Genomic DNA, 27,112 nt, shown 5'->3' with positions numbered 1-27,112 from the left:
TTGGATGTTTCATTGTGGAAAACTTTTGTTTCTCTACTTTCACAATCACTAATCTTTTCTTTTGTGATGACTGATCTGCCATTAATCTCATTCTGGGTTTATTTTTTATCTCTCAGATATTTTAGTTTACATTTCTAGAGTTTGATTTGGGTCTTTTTTGTATATCCCCTGAGGAATACGGTTCAATTTGTCTTAATCCTTTTTTGTTCCAATTATAACATCTGTTCAGTTTTGGATCATTTTTTTTCTTTTTAAATGTATTTTTATTATAAACAATGAACCGATATACCACCATTCTTGACATACAATCATTCTTGACATACAGACATTCTTGACATGGTTACAATCAATGGCTTACAATATCCTCACATAGTTGTGTAGTCATCACCATGAACATTTTTTTGAACATTGCGTTTCTCCAGAAAAATAAATAAAAAAGAAAAAACTCATACATGCCATACCCCTTACCACTCCCTTTCATTGACCACTACTATTTTTTTTTGTGTATTCATCATCATGATCACTTCTTAGAACATCTGCATCAATTCAGAAAAAGCAATAAAAAGGAAACAAAAAAAATTCATACATACCATACCCCTTACCCTTCCCCTTCACCATCACCAGCATTTCAATCTACTAAATTTATTTTAACATTTGTTTCCCCTATTATTTATTTATTTTTAATCCATATGTTTTACTTGTCTGTCAGTAAGGTAAACAAAAGGAGCATCAGACACAAGACTCACAACCACACAGTCACACTGCGACAGCCATATCTTCATACAGTTATCTTCGAGAAACATGACCACCTGAGCACAGCTCCACATTTTCAGGCAGTTCCTTCCAGCATCTCCATTACACCTTAACTAAACAGATGATATCTATTTAATGCATAAAGAATAACCTGCAGGATAACCTCTCGACTCTGGAATCTCTCAGCCACTAACACCTTAATTTTGTCTCATTTTGCTCTTCTCCCTTTTGGTTGAGAAGATTTTCTAATTTCCTTGATGCTGAGTCCCTTCTTATTCTAGGATTTCTGTTCCATGTTGCCAGGGAGGTCCACACCTCTGGAAGTCATGTCCCACATAGAGAGGGGGAGGGCAGTGAGTTTGCTTGTCATGTCGGCCAAGAGAGAGAGACCACATCTGAGCAACAGAAGAGGTTCTCTTTGGGGTGACTCTTAGGTCTAATTGTAAGTAGGCTTAGCCTATCCTTTGTGGGATTAAGTTTCATATGAAAAAAAAACCAAGATTGGAGGCTCAGACTATTGCTTTGGCTTCCCCACTGCCTGTGAGAATATCAAGAATTCTCCACTTGGGGAAGCTGAATTTTCCCCCTTTCTCAACCTTCCCCCTAGGGGACTCTGCAGATACTTCCCTATTCACTGTTAAATTGCTCTGGGATTTATCTGGGCATCACCATTACCATATCCAGATTCAAACCTTTCTTTTTTTTTCCTTTAAACTTATTTTGAAATAATTTCAAAATTGCAAGACATTTGCAAAAATAATTAAAAAAAAAAAAACTCATACACAGAACTCCAGTGTGTCCCCATACCAGAATCCACCAATTTTGACATTTTGTCACATTTACCATATCTCTCTGTCTATCTGAACATTTGAGAGTAGGTTTCATACCTTGTGTTCCTTGAACACATATGCAATTCCCAAGAACAAGGATATTCACTTGTGTGACCACCATAATTATACAGGTGTAAAGTTCAAGAAATTTAAGTTTTATATAAAGCTTATAGTTTATATGTCTATATTCCAATTTTTCATGTCTCAGTAATGTCCTTTTAAGCCTTTTCTCCTCCATTATTATCTCCCATCTACAATCATGTGTTCCATTTGTCATTGTCTCTTTAGTTCCTTTTTTTTAAGAATTGTGGAATTATATATACAGTATTATCTTTCCCATCTTGACCACTCCAAGCATACCATTCAGTGGTATTAATCACATTCACAATGTTGTGCTACCCTTACAAAATCTTTTTAAAATATGGTATTAGCTATGTTAATTTGTGTCATTTTTCAAATCTATCATTATTAAATTTGCTATTGAACTTTAATATATATGTCTGAAATTTTGGATATGACATTAATATCCTTTTACATTCCTCTTTCTAATTATTTTCATTATAAGAGGTTTTTTTTTTTTTTTTTAACATGGGCAGACACCAGGAATCGAACCCTGGTCCTCTGGCATTGCAGGCAAGCATTCCTGTCTGCTGAACCACCGTGGCCCGCCCTAAAAGAGGTTTTAATAGAGACAAGCCTTCCCAACCTATATTTAAATATTGATTTCCTTCTTTTATTTTATTCTCTTTATTTTTATGTATCTGTGATTCTCATTTTATTTATATAGATACAAAAGAAAGAGACAACAAGATTTGTTAAGTTACATGCAGACTTTGTTGGCTCTCTCTGCTTAAAGCCACATAATCTAACAGTGTGCATTGGAGAAAAAAAATAGTTAAAATATGGGATAACAGCAAAAAAAAAAAAAAGGCTTCCTGTGCCCTTTATTTTTTCATTTGTTGAAAAAAATTAGTTTAATTTTGTAGAAAGTGTGTATATGTTAGAGGAAGGTACTGGGATTGCTGCCCACAGATTACACAATAGTTAAGTTTTATTTGCAGTATTTGGGAGTGGGAAGAGAGGACCATTGTAACACTGCATAATGAGAGGTTTGGTATAATTACATTGACTCTGCTTTTTTTTTATGATGATCTTTCTGCTCTACATATATAGTCAGTAATTCATAATATTATCACATACTTGCATATTCATCATCATGATCATTTCTTATAACATTTGTATCAATTCAGAAAAAGAAATAAAAGATAACAAAAAAAACACATACATACCATACCCCTTACCTCTCCCTTTCACTGATCACTAGCATTTCAATCTAAATTTATTTTAACATTTGTTCCCCCTGTTATTTATTTTTATTCCATTTGTTTTACTCGCCTGTTGATAAGGTAGATAAAAGGAGCATCAGACACAAGATTTTCACAATCACACTGACTCTACTTTTTAAGGATTTTTTTTTTTAACATGGGCAGGCACTGGTAAACAAACAAGGATGATTATTTACTACTAAAGCTTACAAAGTTGTATAAAGGCAGGATTGTTTATGAACATGTCAGTAATAAATTTCATTGTGATCTGAAAGTATATAGCATTTAGTGTATATGTAAAACACAGCTTTATTAATGAAAATAAATAATACAGAATGTCAAAACAATAAATGAACCCATATTTGTAATTTCATCTATTGTACTATGTATATAAAATTTCTAAATGCTGATGCAAAATGATCCTGTATTCTCCCTGGAATTGTAGTCTTCTGAGCATTTGTTAAAATTCTGAATTTTTTTTTTAGTGTTCGATATTATGAAAGAGAATTTTGGGTCTGAGACAGATTTTTTAGGACAGCTTTTGTATGTTAATTTTACTGGTCTAAGCAATAAGTAATATTATTTTACTTCTGTAGCTCATATAAAATAACAGTAGAGTTTAACAGTTTTAAAGAGTCACTAATTTATATGGAGATAATAATATCTGTAACTTTCATATGGTTTGATATGAACTGTTTTTCTTTTATTCTTGTTGTCCATATAATGAGACCATACAATTGTACATAAGGAATTAGAAGGATTGTCTTATCTGAAGAATCTTGTCCCTTTTTCTTTTGTATCATGGTATGTTGAAGTAGAATATTTAAATATATTCTATAATAGTAAACTTTGTAGTTGAAAACAAAACACAACTAGCTTTGCTGGAGCAGTGAAGTAAAGTGCTTCCTCCAACATTCCTTAAGTGAAAAACAGGAAACCAGTACTGGAAAAAAGTCTGAAACATTGCATAATTTTTTCGGTTTGCTTTGGTACTTTGGGTAGATGCCCACCTGCTCTAAAATGATAGGAATTCAGTATCATTATAAAGAAGTTTGGGCAAAACATTTGCCAGTTCACTCTGTCTGAATATGTTTTGTTAGAAACACATAAATATAGTATTTTCAATATTTATATGAATGCAAAATGGTTGTTTGAGCTTCACAAGTCATAGATGTGTGCCTTGACCATGTAATGACACTGTCTTCAACAACAATATGTATTTTTAAAACATTTTTTAACTTAGTAAAATAAGCTAGCTAATGTTCAAATATTTGAAATAGGTTTGCTCTGTTTTCTTTTGAGTCTCTGTAAATTCTGTAGTAAATCAGGCCAGTTGATTAAGCAGAACGTAAAATATAGTCTGAAGCTATACTACATATACCTTATTTGAGTAGATGGAAGCGTTTTATCATACCATTACTCTTGAGTAGCATTGTTTTAAAGACTTGGGATAATTATTTGCCATGTTTTGGCAGAATTCAAAAGGAGGCTCTTTTTTACATTTTGTAAAATAGTCATTGATCAATTACTGAATAATATAGTTATTTCAGAATATTAATGTCTAGAATATATTAAGTATTGATTTTTGTGTTAGGGTTCTTTAGAGAAACAGAACCAACAGGAGAAATCTGTAAATATGAGATTTATAAAAGAGTCTCATGCAGCCATGGAAATGGAAGAGTCCAAAATCCATAGGGCAGACTGTGATGATGGCCGCTCCAATAAAGGGTCTGGATGAACTCCACAGGAGAAGCTCACTGGCTGAAGAAGCAATGAAAGAGTCCTTCTTCTCCCTTAAAAGCCTTCAGCTGATTGGATTATCTCTTTGTGGGAGATGGCCTTAGTTGAGTGCAGATATAATCAGCCACAGATGCAATCAAATACTGATGATTTAATACACCAGCCTTTCAGTTTATCAGCGTCATGAAATATCCTCACAGCAGTGGTCAGGCTAGTGCTTACCTGACCAGACAACTGGGCATAATCACTTGGCCAAATTGGTGTCAGAATCTAGCCATCACAATTTTGATTATGAATTTTTGAATCATACTTATGAATTATTTTGAATCTATAAAATCACTTTGTTTCACGATGGGTAATATTAAAGCAAAGGTCTTTTCTTAAAAGTTTTTATATTAGAGAAATTGTGGGTTTACAAAAGAATCATGCATAAAATACAGGATTCCCATATACTACCCTACCATCAACACCTTGCATTGGTATAGAACATTTGTTAGAATTTATGATAGCACTTTTTTTTTTTAAACAGTAGTAGCCACCATTTATTGAAAGATTCTGTGTTCTAGGCACTGTGTGAGGCAGTTTGCCTGGATTGCCTCATTTATAACATCTGATACACAGGCCTGTGAAATATGTCTTTTTTTTTTTTAATTTTTAATTGGAGAAGTTGTAGGTATACAGGAAAATCATGTAAGAAAAATAGCATTCTCATATGCCCTCCTATTGTTGACCCTTTGCATTAGTGTAGCACTTTTGTTACAATTGATTAAAGAATATTAAATTAGTACTGCTAACTATAGGCCCTAGTTAATATTACGTGTATTTTTTCCTATATACCACCTTACTTCCTTTATTACTGTCAGACATTTGTTATAATTCATGAAAGAACATTCATGCTTGTACTATTTTAACTGTAGTCCATCATCTAAAATAGAGTTCACTGTTATATAGTCCTATGCTTTATCTTTTAAGTTTTATTCTAGTAACATATATGACATAAGATTTCCCCTTTTAACCATGTTCACATATATAATACAGTGCTGTTAATTATACTTGCAATAATGTGCTACTGTCACCACCATCCATTTCCAAATGTTTACAATCAACCCAAATAGAAATTCTGTACAAATTAAGCATTAACTACCCATGCTCTACCCCCAGTCTACTCCCTGGTAGCCTATATTCTAGATTCTAACTCTGAGTTTGCTTATTCTAGTTGTTTCATATCAGGATCATCATACATTATTTGTCCTTTTGTGTCTGGCCAATTTCACTCAGCATAATGTCCTCAAGGTTCATCCATGTTCTTGCATGCATCAGGACAGGACTTCATTCCTTTTTTTGATTGAATAGTGTTTCGTGGTATGTATATGCCACATTTTGTATATCCATTCATTGGTTGATGGACACTTGGGTTGTTTCCATCTTTGGAAAATTTTGAATATTGCAGTATGCAGTTATCTGAGTCCCTGCTTTCAATTCTTCTGGATATATACTTAAGCAGAATCGCTGGGTCATATGATAATTCTATATTTAGCTTTCTGAGGAACTGCCAAACTGTCTTCCACATGGCTACATCATTTTACATTCCCACCAGTAATGAAAGAGTGTTCCAATTTCTCCACATCCTCTCCACCACTTGTAATTTACTACTTTTTTAATAGTAGCCATTCTGGTGAGTGTGAAGTATCTCATTGTGGTTTTGATTTGCATTTCCCTAATAGATAGTGATATTGAGCATCTTTTCATGTGATTTTTAGCCTTTTGTATATCCTCTTTGAAGAAATGTCTCCCAACTCATGGGTCCATTTTTAAACTGCATTGTTTCTTTTTACTGTTGAGTTGTAGGATTTCTTTTATATTTTGGATATTAAACTCTTATCAAGTGTGTGGTTTCCAAATATTTTCTCTCATTAAATAAGTTGCTTTTCATATTCATGCCAAAGTTCTTTGCACATAAGATTTTACTTTTGAGGAGGTTCCATTTATCTTTTTTTTCTTTTGTTGTTTGTGCTTTGAGGAAAAGTCTGAGAAACCATGGCCTATCACAAAATCCTGAAGATGCTCCCCTACATTTTCTTCTAGGAGTTTTACAGACCTGTTTCTTAGATTTATTGATCTAAGTCTTTGATCTATTTTAGTTTTTGAATGTGGTGTGAGGTAGAGGTCCTCTTTCATTTTTTAGCATATGAATATCCAGTTCTCTCAGCACTATTTATTGAAGAGACTATTCTTTCCCAATTGAGTGGACTTGACAGTCTTGTCAAAAATTAGTTCCATAGATGTTAGTGTCTATTTCTGATCTCTCAATTCAGTACCATTGGATAATCTATCTATCCTTGTGCCAAGTACATGTTGTTTTGACCCTAACAATTAAGTTTTATAATATACTTTAAAGTCAGGAAGTGTTTGTCCTCCAACTTTGCTCTTCTTTTTCAAGATGGCTTTGGCTATTTGGGGCCCCTTACCCTTCCAAATAAATCTAATAATTGGCTTTTCCATTTATGCAAAGTAGGATTTGCATTGAATCTGTGAGTCATTTTGGGTAGAATTGACATCTTAACAATGTTTTGTCTTCTGATCTATGAATATGAAATGTCCTTCCATTTATTTAGGTCTTTGATTCCTTTTAGCAATGTTTTATAGTTTTCTGTGTACAAGTCTTTTAGATCTTTGGTTAAGTTTGTTCCTTGATGTTTGGTTTCTTTTAGTTGCTATTGTAAATGGAATTTTTCTTTTTGATTTGTTCCTCACATTGCTCATTACTAGGAAAGAAACACTCGTGATTTTTGTCTATTGATCTTGTACCTTGCCACTTGCTGAATTCATTTATTAGCTCTAGTAGCTTTGTTATAGATTTTTTGGGGGACTTCTATGAATAGGATTATGTCATCTGCAAATAGTGAAAGTTTTAGTTCTTCCTTTCCAATTTGGATCCCTTTTATTTCCTTTTCTTGCCTAATTGTCTGGCTAGAACTTCTAGCATGATGAGGAATAACAGTGGTGACAGTGGGCATCCTTGTCTTCCTCTAGATCTTAGAGGGAAAGTTTTCAGTGTTTCACCATTGAGTAGTCTTAAGCTGTGGATTTTTTCATATATGCCCTTTATCATGGTGAGGAAGTTTCTATTTGTTGCTGCACAGTTCCTTGTGTTCTGTTTTTATCAGGAAAGAATACTAGATTTTGTCAAATGCCTTTTCTGTATCATTGGAGATGATCATATTTTTTTCCCTTCATTTTGTTAATGTGTTGCATTACATTATTTTAGTTTCTTGTGTTGAACCACCCTTACATACCTGAGCTAAAACTACTTGATTGAAGTGTGTAATTCTTTTAATGTGCTCTTGGATTTGATTTGCAAGTATTTTCTTGAGAATTTTTGTATCTTTATTCCTAAGAGAAATTGGTCTGTGATTTTCTTTTCTTGTAGTTCTATATCTGGCTTTGTTTTTAGGCTGGTGTTGGCCTTAGAATAGATTAGGTAGTGTTCCCTCCTCTTCTGTCTGGTGCTGGGCTTTTCCTTTTGGGGGTAGATTTTTGATGAGCGATTCAGTCCCTTTACCTGTAATTGGCCTGTTGAGGTCTTCTGTTTCTTCTAGATCCAGTGTAAGTTGTTTGTGTATTTCTAGGAATTTGTTCATTTTGTTTAGGTTGTCTAATTTGTTGCCACACAAGTGTTCATAGTATCTGCTTATGATTCTTTTTATTTCTATGGGTCAGTAGTAATGTCTCCCTCTCATTTCTGATTTTATTTATTTTTGTTTTCTCTCCTTTTTTCTTTGTCAGTCTAACTTAGGTTCTGCCAATTTTATTGATCTTTTCACAGAAAAGTTAGTTTAGATGCATAAATATTTGTGATTATTTTTTCTTGTTGAATTGCCCCTTTTATTAATACATAATGCTCTTTGTTTCTTAAAACAGCTTCTGACTTAAAGTCTGTTTTGTCTGGTATTATTGTAGCTACTCCAGCTCTTTTTTTGTTAATATTTGCATGGAATCTCTTTTTCCAACTTTTCATTTTGTCTTTGGGTCTAAGGTTACACTGGAACATGCTTTTTTTTAAAAAAATTTTTTTCTGCCGATCTTTGTCTTTTGATTGGGAGTTTAACCCATTAACATTCAGTGATATTACTGTAAAGGCAGTACATACTTCATTTTGTCCTTTGGTTTTTATGTGTCATATCTTTTTTGTGGTGTCTCTTCTGTATTGCAGCCTCCTTTTCTGTATAGTTGAACTTTTATGATCTATCTGACTAATTCATTTCCCCCTCTTTTTTTCCCCTTTATTTCCTTTAAATGCTTTATTTTTGGTAATCCTGGGTTTATATTACACAACTTGAATCTATAACCTTCTAATTTGAAAAGATACCAACTTAGCTTCATTAGCATACATAGTCTTTGTTCCCATATCCCTCTGTTTCCCCTCATTCTGTTGTTTTTGCCTCAGTTTACCATTATCAGGAAATGTACCTTTTCTTGTTCAATTGTATTTTGACTCTTACAGTAATGAAAGAGTAGAGTTGTGTATTGAGGATACAGTACTGTTGTGTTTTGCCTTTACCCTTTTAATTACCATTACTGATGATCTTCTTTTCTTCACAGTACTGCAAGATACTCTCTCCTCTCTCCTCTCTTTTCCTTTCAACCTGAAGAATTCCCTATAGTAATTCATGTAGGGTAGGTCTTTTGTTGATGAACTCTCTCTGTTTTTGTTTATCTGTGAATATTGTAAAGTCTTTGTCATTTTTCAAGGACAGTTTTGCTGGATAAAGAATTTTGTACTGGCATGTTTTTTTTTTTTCTTTCAGTATGTTAAATTTAACATACCACTGCCTTCTCACCTCTAGTTTCTGATGAGAAATCAGCACTTAATCTTATTGAGGATCCCTTGTATATAACAAATTCCTTTTCTTTTTCTACTTTCAGAATTCTCTCTTCTTCTTTGGCGTATGACATTCTGATAAAATCTCAGGGTTTATTCTATTTCGAGTACATTGCATTCTTGGCATGTATATTTATGTCTTCATAAGAGTTGGAAAATTTTTGGTTATTATTTCCTCAAAAATTTTTATTGCCCCTTTTACCTTCTGTTCTTCTTTTGGGATATCCATGACGTGTATGTTTGAACAGTTCATTCTGTTACTCAAATTCTGGAGTCGCTGATCAGTGTTTTCTAGTCTTTTCTCTATCTCTTCTTCTCACTGGATGATTTTGTTGATTTATCTTCTAGTCCTCTGATTCTTTCCTCTGCCTTTATAAATCTGCTGTTGTATTCCTGTATTGTATTTTAATCTCTATTATTGTGTTTTTCATCCCCATAATTTCTGTTACGTTTCATTTTGTATATTCCTCTTTATTTTCACACATTTTCTTAATATCCTTTCACTCTTCATACATATTTTCCATCATCTCCTTGAATTGGTTTAGGAGATTTGTTGAACTTGCTTGAAGTTCTTTTATTTGTTATTCCAAATTCCTTGTATCCTCTGAAGTTTTAATTTATTCTCTTGACTAAGCCATATCTCCTTGTTTCTTAGTTTGGCTTGTAATTTTTTGCTCGTGATATGTGTTTACTTTGATGATTACTTTCTCTCTCTTGTTTAGGGTTTTATTGTTGATTGGCATTGTGTTAAGGCTCTTCTCTATGATGCTTGGTGCAACTTATTCTTGACCTTTAGATTAGCTCATGTTTAAATGTTCAGATTCTCTTAGCTCTTCTTCATCTGATTTGTGCCCTGAATATGTGGTATAATTTTTAAGACTGCATTATTTGTGTAATTGTTTCATTTCCAGGAGAAAGCTTCCTTTCTTCTTTCCTTCCTGGGAATCTTGATCTGTACTGTCTGGTTTTATGTAGAATTTTCTCCTCAGCTCCTGTGATTTTCAAATTCTCTCTCTCACTCGATGCCCTCTTTTTCTTATACTGTTCAGTTCAGTTTATTCCCACATACTCCTGTGTTTTTTTTTCTGTGAGGTTTTTCTGCCACTGATTTTTTTCACCATTAGGGTATCCTGCCCCAGGTAGCCAGATGGGGTCAATCCAGAAATGTAGTTCACTCTAGAAAAGTCTGTTTTGTGTTTAGGTAGTCCTGCCTACAAAAATGGAATTAAGTGAGCACATATGTTGCCAGAAATTCTGCAGCAGTCTCTTTCTCCCCCCACTCCCCATCCCCTAGTGGTTTGTGTTCTGATCTGGGCCTCTGTGGACTTGGGTCCCTGTACTTGGATATGCACAGGGTTCTAATTCACTGCTGTGAGTGGCTCTGTGGTCCAGGCAGGGGGGATGTGGGCTGCTGACAATGAGCAACCCCCAAGCTGCATGGGACTGAGTGAGGGGAAGGGGAATGGACTGGTGGGACCAAGACAAAAATTTCCCACATGATATTATTCTTTTCCTTTGATTCAGTGTTTGTAGAGTCCTTCTCCAGTCTTTTACCTACCTCCAGAGTTCTAAGCAAGTGGGATTTGTCCTTTAATTCACTGAATCTCTGGGGAGACTTTTTTAGGGGATATCTTACGTTGCCATGTTGATAATGTCACTTTCCCAAAGGTTATTTTTATTTGCATAACTGACATAGCTCTTCTATAAAGGTTCTTAACAGTGGCTTTTTTGATGGAAGAATATATGCAATTAAAATGGAAGGTTACAAGTATAGTCTTACTCTTTAATTCATGGTTAATAAAATTTGTCTCTTTCAGACAACAAATGGCTACATGCTGTTTTTTCACATTACATCTACAAGAGGGGACAAGTACCTTTATGAACCAGTGTATCCCAAGTAAGTTTGTGTTCTTTCACTTTTTTAATGTTTGATTTGTATACTTTATATTCAGAAAAACATTCAGCTTCAGATTATCTGACGTGATTAAAATAAAGCTCAGCTAGCATGACCAAAATATAAATGGATATTTATCAAATTTCTAGATAGTGGAAGACATCCAAAGTTTAATAGGCATATCGGAAATTAATGAAAAATAGGTTTCATTATAGGAACAGTTTAAATTTCTGGAAATTAAGAGAAAAAAGACCAGCATAAAAAGGCGATCAACAAACTGGGGGAAGATATTTGCAGTAAATAGTATCAAAGCTTCCTATTTTTATATAAAGAAGTGATTTCAATTGCTAAGAAACACACAAAGACTCCAATATATAAATGGGGAGAAGAGCAAAAGACATTAGCAGAGAAATCCCGTAAGAGAAAATACAATGACTAACACAAGAAAAAATATTCAGGCCACTAGTAACTAAAACAAAACAGTAACTGTAGCACTTTTTTTTTTAACCTGTACATTTTAATATATAAAAATAGCTTTTTTCTTAAATTGCTAATTGCTAATGGAGGTGTGCAAAACTTTTGCTTTTGCACATTTAGTGACTGTGCTCAAACATGTTGACCACAGTGCTGTTAATAATAGGAAAAAATGATGGAATGATCTAAATGTGTAATAATGGGAAAATGATTATCAAGTTATCTGTAGGACAAAATGTACATTCATTAAATATAATGTCTGGTGAATAGTTAAAAACTTGAACATGATTATATTATGACAGTTGAAGGAACAAATCACAAAAAGATTATGTTTAGTATAATTATGTAAAACACAATTAACAAAAATCATCAAAAGAAATAAGGTGGGAAGAATATAATAAAAGTATTTATAGTAATTGTTTTCAGTGGTAGAGCTGTAGGATTTTCCCCCTTATTTCAACTCCTTTGAGTTCTCCAAAATTTTTGATGTTCATATATTATATTTAATATCATAAAGAGTGAAGATATTTGGAAAATCTAAAACAAAGGAAACTTAGAGTTTCTCAAAAATGGCACCAGGACATTTGTTTTTTTTTAATTACCATTTGTTAATGATCTTCAGACTACACTTTGTAAAAGGCTAACATAGGCACATAGAATACATAAGGCCAGATCCTTATTCTGTAGATTCTAAGGAGCTATCTAAATTTTCTTGATGGTATAGCTAGTGGTTTTTGTAATAAATATAAAATTAATTGAGGTATTGAGTTTTGGAAATCTTTTGTGAAGTAAATAAATTCTTTTCCTTTTTTCCCCCTGGTTTGTTTATTTTTATTATTTGTTTTTCATTAGAGAAGTTATTTATTATATTAGAGAAGGGCTTACAGAACAATCATGCCTGAAGTACAGGATCCTCATACACCATGCAAATTAACAGCTTGCATTTGTGTGAGACATTTATTACAATCTATGATGGCACATTTAAATATTGTAGTATTAACTAAAGTCCATAGTTTAACTGTTTGTGTAGTGTAGGTCAATGGATTTTTTTTTTCTTTTTAAACTCACCACATGTGTTAGTTTGCACGTTGCTGGAATGTGATATATCAGAACTGGAGTGGCTTTTCAGAAAGGGAATTTAATAAGTTACAAGTTTCACAGTTCTAAGCATATGAAAATGTCCAAATTAAGACAACAGCAAGAGTTTATCTGGACATTCAAAAAAAGGCCAATTGGTCTGGAGCACCTCTGTCAGCTGGAAAGTCACGTGGCTGGCATCTTCAGTCACCTTGCTCATGGGCTCCATTGCTTTCAGTCTCTGTTCATGTGGAGTTTCCTCACTTTACTTCTCCAGGGCTGGCTTTCATCTTGTGGTAGATTTAGTTGTCAACTTGGCCAGGTGAAGGCACCTAGTTGCTGCGGACTTGAGCCAAATGGTACATGAACCTCATCTGTTACTAATTACATCTGCAGTCGGCTAGGAGGCGTGCCTGCTGTAATGAATGACGTTTGACTTAACTGGCTAGTGCTTAAATGAGAGAGCACAGTGTAGCACAGCCCAGGCAGCTTGGCATTCCTCATCTCAGCACTTGCAGCTCAGCCCAGGCCTTTGGAGATGCGGAAAGGAATCACCCTGGGGAAAGTTGATTGGAACTCATAGGCCTAGAGAGAAGGCCAGCAGAGACCATGCTGTGCCTTCCCACATAAGAAAGAACCTCAGTTGAAAGTTAGCTGCCTTTCCTCTGAAGAACTACCAAAATAAATCCCCTTTTATTAAAAGCCAATCCGTCTCTGGTGTGTTGCATTCCGGCAGCTAGCAAACTAGAACACATCTCTTGGCTTCCTTTGGCTGTCTTCAGGTTCTGGCTTGCTTAACATCTTATGGCAATGTCTACTGGGCTCCAAGCATCTCCTTACCTCCGTGTCTGTTCTCCACGTGTCCACATCTGTGTCAACTCTGCTGTGAAGTTTCTGTCGCCTCTGAGGCGTCTGTCATTTCTGTCAGCTCTCTCCTGTCAGCTTTGTTGTATTGCCAAAATGTTTCCCTTTTTAAAGACTCCAGCAATCTAATCAAGACCTATTTGGAATGGATAGGGTCACATCTCCATGTAATCAAAAGGTCACATCCACAATTGGGCAAGTCATTTCTCCATGGAGATAATCGAATTAAAAGCTTCTAGGTAACAATATTGAATCAGGGTTAAAAGAAGCGGTTGCTCCCACAAAATGGGATTAGGATTAAGGCTTGGTTTTTCTAGGGTACATATTACTTTCAAACTGCCACACCATATATACAATTGTCTCCTTTTCATCATATTCATATATATACATCTATATATGTATCTTAGTGTTTTAGTTGCATTCACAGTTCTTTTGATGCTTGAATTTAATTTAAATTGGTTAGTTTTCAATTAATTTTTAATGCAAAAACCTTGGCACATAAATTGCCCTACTTAAAATTATATAGCTATTATGTGTGATAGGAAGCTGCTGTATTTGGAAATTTTAAATTCTGTTTTGTAGATAATATAAATCTTATTTTTCCATTCCAAGTGATAATTTTGTGAGTCTTTTGAAGAACCATTGTGATCAGTGTTTAAAATTTCATTCACTTATGCATTTTGAAGTACTGTATCTAACTTCTTTTCGTTGTTTGCTTTAGACCTGTTTCTATAAATAAAAAGCAACAATCAGAATCAACTGAATTTAATTTGATTATTGGGTATTATTGTATATGGACAGGGCAGGGAAGTAACTTCTCTTGAAACAGTGGAAGATGCTATTGTAATTCAGCTTTCTAGCATGGTTTACATATGTTTACAGTGTCTCTGCAAGTTATTTTGAAACTCACTTTTATTGTTCCAGAGAAATTTTTAGATGGTTCCTGATTTTCTGGTCTAAGATTCCAGGGGATTCCACTTAATTAAGTAGTTCTGACCGTGCATGAATTTTACTGTGATTGGGTATGAATGTTAGGCTACAGAACATTTATTCTTTTTATAAAGAATATGTGTTTTTTTCTCCATTTGAGAATTCTTTGGTATTTTGACTTTTGGATTCCAGTACCTGAGCTCAATAAAATATGCCTTGCCTTAGGCCAGCCTTTCCAGAACTTCAGGTAGTTCTGTCTCTCTACCCCTTATTATTGACAGCCCTTGCAACATGAAAAAGTTAGAATGGGCATAGCTCAAATACCCCTATAGAGTGGGAGGAAAATCAAAGGTGATGGTGGAGTTATATAGAGAAGGTAGGGTTTGACATATGAGTATGTTTGCTGAATCATTATATTGATATTTCTTTTAGTCTTTAGTATCTTAGAGCGGTTAAAAGTAAAAACCTAAAATTTGAAATAGTAACACATACCAAACTGTGAAATCTGTTCTATAGCTAATTGTTGTGCTGTGCTTTGAAATTTATTGCTTTTTTGTTTATATTTTATTTTTCACAAAAAGAGAAAAAAAAGTGATGATAAAGAATATATATATTCCTTCTAGCCTCTAATGTTCTGGAGCAGCTAGAAGGATAAATCTGAGATATTGGTATGGTAGCCCATGAGAAACTATGGGATCTGTTCTGTAACTACTTGTTGAAGAGTGCTTTGAAAAGTATTGCTTTTTCTTTCTTTGCTTTGTATATATGTTATATTATACGATAAAAAAAGTTAAAAAAAAAAAGTGCATTACCTTAGAGTGGCATGAATAGTGGTTAAGGGTTATGGGCTTCAGAGTCGTATAGACCTAGAATTTCATTTCAGCTCTGCCACTTCTCAACTGTGAAATTTCCATCAAGTTATTCAATAACTCCCAAACTCAGTTTTCTTATCTGTACAATGGTATTAGATTGATAATTATTTCGTAGGATTAAATGAGATAGTGTAACATAAAAGTTATATTACCTATATACAATTTTTCAGTGGCTTTCTTTAGTTTTCAGGGTTAGTCATGTTAGTTTTTTAGGAATTCTACCCTCCCTCCAAATTGAAGCATGATGTTACTGTTGTTTTTCTAAACCGTATTGCAGTTACTGTCATTTTTTATATAATTGCATATGTATAAAAATACATATATATGTATGGTAGAAAACTTTGAATTCTTTATTTCTTTACTCCTGATGTGTGCTCAGTAATTAAGTTACATTGATTGATTACAATTCTCCAGTGTATGGATTTTGTTCTCTTTCTTTAAAGAGCATTTAAATTTGTTTTCACTGGCTGTTAAAGTTACTTGGAGATCTTCTTGATCCTTTTGAGACTTGACTGTGTGCTTTCTTAGAGTGGATTTTTCCCCATAGGCTGGTTTAACCTGACTGCTAAGGTGTGGCTATTCTGAGATCTCTGCCTTATGAGTTCTCTGCACTGTGACTGCTCATAACTGGAATCCCTGTATGTGCTCTGGGTCACATTCAGCTTAAAACCCTGGTAGTTTCTTTGCCTTGCCTTGTGGAATTTCTTCCTGTGGGGTTTTAGCATAACTTAGTATTCAGCAAAAGATTCAAGGGGAATCTCTGAAGGTTTCTAGGGCTCTTATTCTGTGCAGCTCCCACCTTTCTGGTACTTTGTCCCATAAATTGTAACTGCTTCTGCCTTCCTGAGTTTATGGTAAAAACATTTTCATAGGCTGAGAACTAAACTTATAACTTGTTAAATTTTCCTTTATAAAAATCATTCCATTTCTGGTATACTATATTCTGACAGCTTTCAGACTAACATTGCAAGGTTAGTTCAACAAGAAAAATCAATTAATGCAGTATACCATATCAATAAATCAAAGTAGAAAAGACATGATCATCTTGATTGTTGCAGAAAAGGCATTTGAGAAAATTCAACATCCTTTCTTGAGGAAAGCACTTAAAAGAATAAGAAGAGAAGGGAACTTCCTCAACCTGATAAAGGGAATGTATAAAAACCTTATATCATCCTCAGAGGGAAAAGACTGAAAGCTTCCCCTCTAAGATCAGAAACAAGGCAAGGATGTCCTGTGTGATCATTGTTATTCAGAATTGTGCTGGAAGGTCTAGCCAGAGCAATTAAGGCAAGAAAATGAAATGAAAGGCATCCAAGTAGGAAAAGAAGAAGTAAAACTCTCACTGTTTGTACATAACATGATACTATATATCAAAAATCCTGAAAAATTGACAGCAAAGCTACTAGAGCTAATAAATTAGTACAGCAGAGTGGCAGGGTACAAGTTCAACACTTGTACATCAGTAATGTGCAATCTGAGGAGGAAATCGAGAAACAAATTCCATTTACAATAGCAACCAAAAGAGCAAAATATTTAGAAATAAATTTAGCTAAGGATACAAAAGACCTGTACACAGAAAACTATAAGAAATTGCTGCAGGAATTCAAGGAAGAGCTGAATAAATGGAAAGGCATACTGTGGTCATGGATTGGGAGAGTAAATATAGTTATGATGTCAGTTCTACCCAAATTGATTTATAGATTCAATGCACTGCCAATTAAAATCTACAATCTACTTTCCAGAAATAGAAAAACCAATAACCAAATTTATTTGGAAGGGCAGGGTGCCCCAAATGGCTAAAAACACCTTGAGAAAGAAAATGAAGTGGGAGGTCTCACACTACCTGACTTTATTAAGGCATATTACAAAGCTACAGTAGTCAAAACAGCATGTTACTGGCATAAAGATATATATACTGACCAATGGAATTGAATGGATTGTTCAGAAATAGACCCTGTCATCTATAGATAATTGATCTTTGGATAAGGCAGTTAACACAATGCACCTGGGGCAGAACAGCCTCTTGAATAAATGGTGTTTGGAGAACTTGATATACGTATAGAAAGAATGAAAGAGGCTCTATATCTCATACTCTATTCAAAAATTAACTCAAAATGCATCAAAGACCTAAACATTAGAGTTATGACCATGAAACTTTTAGAAGAAAATGTTGGAAAATATCTCATAAATCTTGTGATAGAAGGTGGTTTCCTAGACCTTACACACAAAGCACAGGCAATGAAAAAAGAAATAGATAAATGGAGTCTCCTCAAAACTAGACACTTTTGCACATCAAAGAACTTTGTTAGGAAAGTAAAACGGTCACCTATACAATGGGAAACAATATTTGGAAACTACATATCACATAAGGGTTTAATATCTAGAATATATAAAGAGATTCTTCAACTCAACAACAAAAAACGACAACCCAATTTAAAAATGCATAAAAGACATGAACAGACACTTTTCAGATGAGGAAATACAAATGGCTAAAAGGCACATGAAAGATGATCAACCACACTGGCTATTAGTGTGGTGGTTCCAGAGTAAGTTAGGGGTGAGATTGCCATATCATCCCCAACCCCATTGCTAGGTATATACCTGGAGGAACTGCGAGTGGGGACACAAATGGACGTTTGCACATTGTTGTTTATGGTGGCAGTGTTCATGATTCACAATGGATGGAGGTGGCCTAAGGGTACTTCGACTGAGGAATGGAAGGGGGAACTGATATATACATATTTTGGACTACTGAGAGGCTACAAGAAGGAATGGAGTTGGGAGGTATACACCTAGGTGAATGAACCTTAAGGATAGTAGGTTGAATGAAATGGCAGAAACTAAAAGAAAACTGTTATCTTGCATCACTCATATGAACTAACTATATCATACGAACTTGGAGAGTTGAAGTCGAGAGCCTGGTTTATCAGTTTGGGACCTATTGTAAAAGGTTTTCGATTATGAGCTCTTTCAGTTAGAGAGGCCACATCTGAGAAATAAAAGAGATTCTCTGGGTATGACTCTTAGGCATAATTTTAAGTAGGCTAAGCTTATCCTTTACAAGAATAAGTTTCATAGGGGTGAACCCCAAGATCAAGGGCTGATCACATATATTCAGGAGTTGTAACTGTTATTTTAAAATTCTGAGATATTGAGCTATTTGTATATAACCTGATTATTTCCTGAAACTTCAGCTATGTATGTGATACCTGAGACTCTGAGAGCGCTGAACCAGTGTATCTTTCCCTAGATGCCTTAGCTTGGACGTTTCCATTGCCTTGCCTTAATTTGGACATTTTTGGCCTTAGAACTTTAAACTTGTAACTTAATAAATTCTGCTTTTTAAAAACCATTCCATTCTGGTGTATCACATTCCACCAGCTTTCAAACTAGAACACCATCAAACTTCCTTTCCTCCTTTTCTTCTGATACTGATTTCTTGTCTATAGAATCTTGTTTTTCAGATTCCCAATTATTGTGAGCTGCCCCCCATCAGCACAGAGTTTGCTTGATTTCCTTTGAAATTTCTGTTCCCTTCAGTTATGAGTTCTCTTCTGAATTGAGGCGATAGTAGCTGATTAAATTACTCAGTACCCAACTATGAATGACTGAGAGTTATTTAGATAGTTCTGTAATATAGAGTTTTGTTAGCTTGTTTTCTTTGTTAGTCACAGTTAGTCTCCATGAGATAGAATTTTAGAACATTATTGAGAAATTAAACTGGGATTCAGCCTTTTCTTGTATTCTTTAATCTGTACAGCTATTTGTCCTCTTTTTGTTAATATGTAGTTGTGTGGTGTATGCGTATCTTCATGGTGAAGAATCAGTAAGTATTTGCAGCTTACTTTCATTTTGAAAGTTAAAAAAATTTCAGCACCCACAAAGAATGAAATGAAGATTCTAAGCACTTCCATAGAGGAAAAAACAGATTATAAATAAAGTCTGTGAAAATGTCATTGAATTCCTAGCTATATACTAGAGTCTAAAAGATGCTGGAACAGTGCCTTTCAACAATAATTTATAATTATGATCAAATACTTAGTCCATGTCCAGGTTTCTCCATTTTTAACTAAAAGCTCTCTTATTAGGAGTTGTTTTTTAAACTCAGGATCCATTGCCTTTGGCAGATATGTCTGAGTTCCAACTTTTTACCTAATATCTGAGCTAAATAGGCATCCACATTGTTCCCAATAGTACGTGACTGCTGATACTATAACAGACACACACAGACATTGAAGAACAATAGTAGTCTGGTCCTAGGCCACGTGGCGATAAAGAATCCAAACAGTTGTCTTTGCTCCTGATAAGATGACAATGCAGGAACCCGAGTTGGCATTGTTGGTATGTCTGGATAACATTTGTCCATCACCCATTGCAGAAGCAGTTTTCAGAACTTATAATTAGTTAAAGTATTTCAGATAATTGGAGGATAGACAACGCTCCAACATCATGTATGAGATGGGAGACAAAAATAAAAAACATTAAAAAGTAAAAATAAAAAGAGATAAATTCTCTTGATTATTGAGGGCAAAAGTACATGAAGCAACATGATATTCCTGTGAATCACATTGCCTGGCAAGGCACCAAAGTAGATTTTGCCACGTTTGATTATATACTATGCATGGATGAGATAAATATGACAGATTTAAATAGAAAAGATAATCAAGTTAAAAACTACAAAGCTAGACTTGAACTACTTGAGCTATGATCCACAAAAACAATTTATTATTGAAATTCCCTATTATAAGAATGACTCCGACTTTTAGACATGTACCAACAATGTGTTAGGTGCTGTGAAGCATTTTTGGACAAGTCACAGTAAAGCTATATCCATTTATTGCTGGAGGTCAACAGTGTTTAACATCTTGAGATGATGTTCTAGGTTTCTCAGTCATTTAGTGGGTTGAAGTTTAACTCAGGGTCACAACTTTGTTTTTCAGTTGACTTTTCTTTCTTTCTTTTTTTTTTCTACTTTTTAAATTGTGAAATATGTACAAAAAAGCGGTAAATTTCAAAGTACATTTTAACAAGTAACTATAAAACACATTTCAATCTGTGGTATGGGTTACAGTTCCAAATTTCAGTTATTTCCTTTTAGGTACTCTGAGACACTGGAGACTAAAAAGAAATATCAATGTAATGATTCAATAGTCGTACTAATTTGTTAAATCCTGTCTTCTCTATTACAGCTCTTCCTTCTCCTTTGACCCTTCTCTCAATCTTTAGGGACATTTGAACAATGACCATTCTAACTTCTTTGTGTTGAAAAGGGGTGTTGCTGTTATAGGTTGGGGAATGCAACTGGTTGATGCCCTTGGAGAGACTGGTAGCTTTGGATTTTAGGGCTTATCTGGAACTGTCTGGAGGTTTTAAGTTTCTGAAAAACAAACTTAGTGAGTGTAACTTCCAGAGTATCAGATATAGTCCTGGGTATTCTTTAGGGTTTACAGGAATACTATTGGGTGGGGCTTCACATACCGTGGCAATTAGCAATATCTAGCTGAAGCTTGCATAAAAGCAATCTCCAGAATAGTCTTTCAACTCTATTTGAAATCTCTTAGCCACTGATACCTTATCTTTTTTTTTACATTTCTTTTCCCCCTTTTGATCAGGTAGGCATTGTTGATCCCATGGTGCCAGGGCCAAGTTCATCTCTGGGAGTCGTGTCCCATGATGCCTGGACATCGTGCCCCACATAAGGGGGAGGGTAATGATTTTACTTGCAGATTTGGGCACACACAGAGAGAGGCCACATCTGGGCAACAAATGAGGTTCTCTGGAAGTAACTCTTAAGTATTATTATAGGTAGGCTTAGCTTCTCCATTACAGAAATAAGTTTCATGTGAGCAAGCCTCAAGATCAAGGGCTTGGCCTATTGTCTCTGGAGACTTTCTTTTCTTATCTTAGAAAATAATTGTATGTTCGGGAAGATTATCTAATAGGGTAGATCAAGTTTAGCCCTGCTCCAAGGAAAAATTAGAGAAGGGACAGAAGGGTGACTGAGATTGCAATTCAAAAGTGCACCTGACCTGGGAGAGTCTTCTGCACCACATAGACAGCCCTCATTCCAGGGGCTGAGGAGCTGAGAAGCAGAAAACTGGAGCCTACTGTGGAAGCACGGAGCCCACAGGAGTGTACAGACAGGGAGATGGGGATTAGGAAATAAGCCAAACCACATTCCTTAAACCCGCAACCCTCACCAGCACAGTCCCATGACCTGCAATTCACCCCAACCCCACGTACCTGAACCCTGTCACCCGCACCTACTCACCGCACTCCAAACAACCCCACCTCACCAACTCCCAGCGTGCTTTCCCACCACACACCCCCACCCCAAGTGCAGCCCAAGCCACCTTTCCTGCACCCTTCCTGAGCACTACATCACCCTCCCTGCTGCCTGCAGGCTGTTCCCAGCACATAAAGGCTGCGGGCGCTAACATTGTACCCATGCTACACCTACTCCCCGTCCGTAGTGTCACACACTCTCACCACCACCCCTGGTCCCCTGAGCTCTGCGCATCAGTTTATGGCACTCCTAGACCCACACATGCGCTCGGCCCCCAGTCATGCCCCTCAGTCAGTTCTGGGAACATCCATTTATGGCACCCCTAGACCCATGCATGTGCATGGCCCCCAATCACGTCCTTCAGCTCTGGGAACATCAGTTTTCAGCACTCCTAGATCCAGGCATTTGCACAGCCCTTATTCACGCTTCCCAGCTCTGAGAAAGCACCTGTGCAGCCAGGCCATATCCGCCTCCACCCCGTTAAGACACAAGGGTGACCCACTGCCATAGCTTTGTGCATGCACACAAAGGGACCCAGACCTGTGCACCCACACAGCTACATCCTCACGGGCTGCTGGGTGCCCACATTCACAAGCACCAGAATAACATCCCCAACCTGTGCCTATACCTGCACTGTATCACATCACTGCACTATTGTGGCCCGCCCCGTACACTGCATCCTGCTTCACAACCACCCTGCAAACACAAGGCTTTAGACTACTGAAGGAAATCAATCAAGTTACTTACGTGTGACTAAAACAACAGAAGATCATTAAGCATATCACAATACAGACAGATATACCCCAGCCTAATGACCAAAATAAAACACCAGAGGAGACACAGATGCTAGAACAATTAATCAAAGATGTTCATATAACTCTACTTAGTAAAATAATTGGGATATCTAATGACATAAGGGAGATGAAGACAGTAGAAGAATATAAAGAGGAATTTGAAAGAATACAAAAAATAACGTACATCACAGAGATTAAAGTCTCTGTTGTCCAAATAAAAAACATCCTAGAGGCACACAACACCAGATTTGAAGAGACAGAAGAAAGAATAAGTGATATAGAGAACAGGATAACTGATTTCAAACACTCAAAACAGCAAATGGCAAAAAAGATGGAAAATTTTGAATTGTATCTCAGGGAAATGAGAGACGAAACAAAGCTTGCAAATATAAGAATCATTGGTGTCCTAGATGGAGTAGAGAAGAGTAAAGGGCTAGGAAGAGTAGTTGAGGATATAATGGGGTAAAACTTCCCAGCCCTTATAAAGGACATAAATATACAAGTCAGAGAAGCCCAATGAACTTGAAACTGAATAAATCCAAATAGGCCTTCCCCGAGAAACATGTTAATCATTCTGCCAAATGTTGAAGAGAAACAGAAAATTCTGAAAGCGCCAGAGAAAAACAACCTACTGCATACAGGGAAACCACAGAAAAACTGAGTTCAGACTACTCAACTGGCACCATGGAAGTGTGAAGGCAGTGGTACGATATATTTAAGATCATGAGAGAGGAAGACTGCCAGCCAAGAATTCTGTACCCAGCCAAATTGTCCTTCAAAAGTTAGGGAGAGGTTAAAATTATCATAGACAAACAGATCCTGAAAGAATTTGTCAACAAGAGACTGGCCCTACAAGAAATATTAAAGGGGGTTCTGCCAATTGAAAGAGAAAAGACAGGAAAGGGAGGTCTGGAGGAGGGTACAAGATTGAAGAATACCAGTAAAGGTAACTTAAACAATAAAGAGAGAAAGTGGGAAAAGAATATATAGATCTGACAGATAAAATAAAAAAGATAAGATGGTGGATTAAAAAAATGCCTTTTCAGTAATAACTTTGAATGTTGATGGACTAACCATACCAATTAAAAAATATAGATTGGTGGAATGGATTAAGAAATATAATCCAACTATATGCTACTTACAAGAGACTCATCTTAGACAAAAGAATGCAAATAGATTGAAAGTGAAAGGATGGAGAAAGATTTTCCATGCAAGTTGTAACCAAAAGAAAGCAGAAGCAGCTATACTAATATTGGACAAAATAGACTTTAAATGCGAAGATGTCATAAGAGACAAAGAAGGATACTACATATTAATAAAAGTGCCAGTTCATCAAGCAGAAATAACAATCATAAATGTTTATGCTCCCTATCAAGGAGCTCCAAAATACATGAGACAGACATTGGCAAAACTGAAGGGAGTCATAGATGTTTCAACAATAATAGTAGGAACTTCAATACAACACTCTCCTCTATAGATAAAATAACTAGACCGAAGATGAACAAGGAAACAGAGATAAATGAATTAGACTCAAAAGACATACATAGGTCACTGCACTCCAGAACACGAGGATATACATTCTTCTCTAGTGCTCATGGAACATTCCCCAGGATAGATCATATGCTGGGGCACAGAACAGTTCTTTATAAATTTAAAAACATTAAAATTAGTCAAAGCCTTTTCTCTGATCACAATGGAATGAAGCTGGATCTCAACCGCCAAAGAACGAGAACATTTACAAATATATGGAGATTAAATAACACACTCTTAAACAACCAGTGGGTCAAAGAAGAAATTGCTAGAGAAATCAGTAGCTATCTGGAGATGAATGAAAATGAGAATACAACTTATCAGAACTTAAGGGATGTGGCAGAGGCTGGACTGAGAGGGAAATTTATTGCCCTAAATGCCTATATTAAGAAACAAGAGGGTGTGCAATGGTGGCTCAGTGGCAGAGTTCTCGCCTGCCATGCTGGAGACCCAGGTTTGGTTCCCAGTGTCTGCCCATGTGAGAAAAAAAAAAAAAAGAAAGAGCAAAAATCAAGGACTTAACAGCTCACCTGGAGGAACTTGAGAACGAACAACAAACTAACACCAAAGCAAATAGAAGAGAAATAACAAAGCGTAAAACAGTTGAATGAATGGGAGAACAAAAGAACAATAGAAAGAATCGATAAAACCAAAAGTTGGTTCTTTGTGACAATCAATAAAATTGATGGGCCACGGAAGACTGACAAAAAAGGAGAAGTGGATGCAAATAAACAATCAACAATGAGAAGGGGTGGGCTACCACATACCCTGAAGAAGTAAAAGAAATCATAAGATGATAGTATGAACAACTATATGCCAACAAACTAGATAACTTAGATTAAATGGACAAATCCCTGGAAACACAAACAAGCTACACTGACTCAGGAAGAAATAGAAGATTGCAACAAACCAATCACAAGTAAAGAGATTCAGTCAGTCATCAGAAATCTTCCTACAGAGAAAAGCCCAAGGCCAGACAGCTTCACAGGGGAATTTTATCAAATATTCCAGAAAGAACTAACACCAATCCTGCTCAAACTTTTCAAAAAAATTGAGGAAAAAAAGAACTGTACCTAACTCATTTTATGAAGTTAATATTTTAATACCAAAACCAGGTAAAAATGCTCTAAGAAAGAAAAACTACAGACCATTCTCCCTAACGAACATAGATGCAAAAGTTTTCAACAAAATATAAGCAAATCGAATCCAACAACACATTAAAAGAATAATACACCTCAGCCAAGTGGGATTTATACCAGGAATGCAAGGATGGTTCAACACAGGAAAATCAGTTAATGTAATACAGCACATTAACAGATCGAAAGGGGAAAACCACATGATCATCTCGATTGATGCTGAAAAAGTGTTAGACAAAATTCAGCAACCTTTTCTGATAAAAGCACTCTAAAAGATAGGAATCAAAGTTAAATACCTCAGTATGATAAAGGGCATATGTGAAAAACCGATAGCCAGCATCATACTCAATGGAGAGAGACTGAAAGCTTTCTTCCTAATATCAGGACAATCTTAGGCATCAGGACAAGGATGCCCACTGTCACCACTATCATTCAGCATTGTGCTAAAAGTTCTAGCTAGAGCAATCAAACAGGAGAAAGAAATAAAAGCCATCCAAATTGGAAAAGAAGAAGTAAAATTTTCATTATTTGCAGATGACATGATATTATACTTGGAAGATCCTGAGAAATCTATACCAAAGTTACCTGACTAATAAACAAATCCAGCAGGGTGGCAGGATTTAAAATTAATGTTCAAAAATCAGTAATGTTTCTATACACAATCAGTGACGTAACTGAGGAGTCATTTACGGAAAAAATTCCATTCAAAATAGCAACTAAAAGAATCAAGTACTTAAGAATGAACTTAACTAGGGATGTAAAGGACTTGTACACAGAAAACGACATAATGTTGCTAAAAGAAATCAAAGACGATCTAAATAGGTGGAAGGACATTCCCTGCTCATGGATAGGAAGGCTAAATATAGTTAAGATGTCAGTTTTACCCAAATTGATCTACAGAGTCAATACAATACCAATCAAAATTCCAACAACCTACTTTGAAGACTTGGAAAAGCTAATTACCAAATTCATCCGGAAGGGAAAAAGACCCTGAATAGCCAAAAGCATCCTAAAGAAGAAGAATGAAGTGGGAAGATTAATACTCCCTGACTTTAAAACCTATTATAAAGCCACAATGGGCAAAACAGCATGGTGCTGGCACAAACATAGAAGCATTGAAGCCTTCGATACTATTGATGGTATTGAATCGAGAGTGCAGAAATAGATCACCAAATCTGTGGTCAATTGATTTTTGATAAGGCCCACAAATAGTCTTTTCAATAAATGGGCATGGAAGAACTGGATATCAATAGCCAAAGGTATGAAAGAGGACCCCTATCTTACACCCTATACAAAAATTAACTCAGTGGAATTTTTCTGAAGAGCAAATACAGATGGCTCAAAAGCACATGAAGAGATGTTCATTTTCATTGTCTATAAGGAAAATGCAGATCAAGACTACAATGAGATGCTACCTCACACCTGTAAGAATGGCTGCTATTAAACAAAAAGAAACTATAAATGTCGGAGAGGATGTGGAAAAATTGGGACACTTATGCACTGCTTGTGGGGATGTATAGTGATGCAGCCACTAAAGAAGACTGTTTGGCGGTTCCTTAGGAAACTAAATATCGAGTTGCCCTATGACCCAACAATAGCACTACTTGGTATATGCCCAAAAGAGGTGAAAGCAGTGGCAAAAACAGACATTTGCACACCGATGTTCATAGCACCATTATGCACAATTGCCAAAAGATGGAAACAGACCAAATGCTGATCAACAGA

The 27,112-nt window shown here is 35.6% G+C and overlaps 1 protein-coding gene across 4 annotated transcripts in view; it reads left to right on the top strand.

The window, feature by feature from the left end:
- RIC1 (RIC1 partner of RAB6A GEF complex) overlaps positions 1 to 27,112 on the top strand; it is a 241,998-nt gene that overhangs the window by 82,151 nt on the left and 132,735 nt on the right. For all 4 annotated transcript variants that reach the window (XM_077148249.1, XM_077148250.1, XM_077148248.1 and 1 more), the window contains exon 3: positions 11,348 to 11,427. In XM_077148249.1, the coding sequence (XP_077004364.1) occupies positions 11,348 to 11,427 (80 nt within the window). The remainder of the gene's footprint in view (positions 1 to 11,347; positions 11,428 to 27,112) is intronic.

Source organism: Tamandua tetradactyla, chromosome 2 (genome assembly GCF_023851605.1).
Source record: "Tamandua tetradactyla isolate mTamTet1 chromosome 2, mTamTet1.pri, whole genome shotgun sequence".
Lineage (NCBI taxonomy): Eukaryota > Metazoa > Chordata > Mammalia > Pilosa > Myrmecophagidae > Tamandua > Tamandua tetradactyla.
Note: the sequence above shows the minus strand (reverse complement) of the source record. Positions and strands in the feature narration are given on the sequence as shown.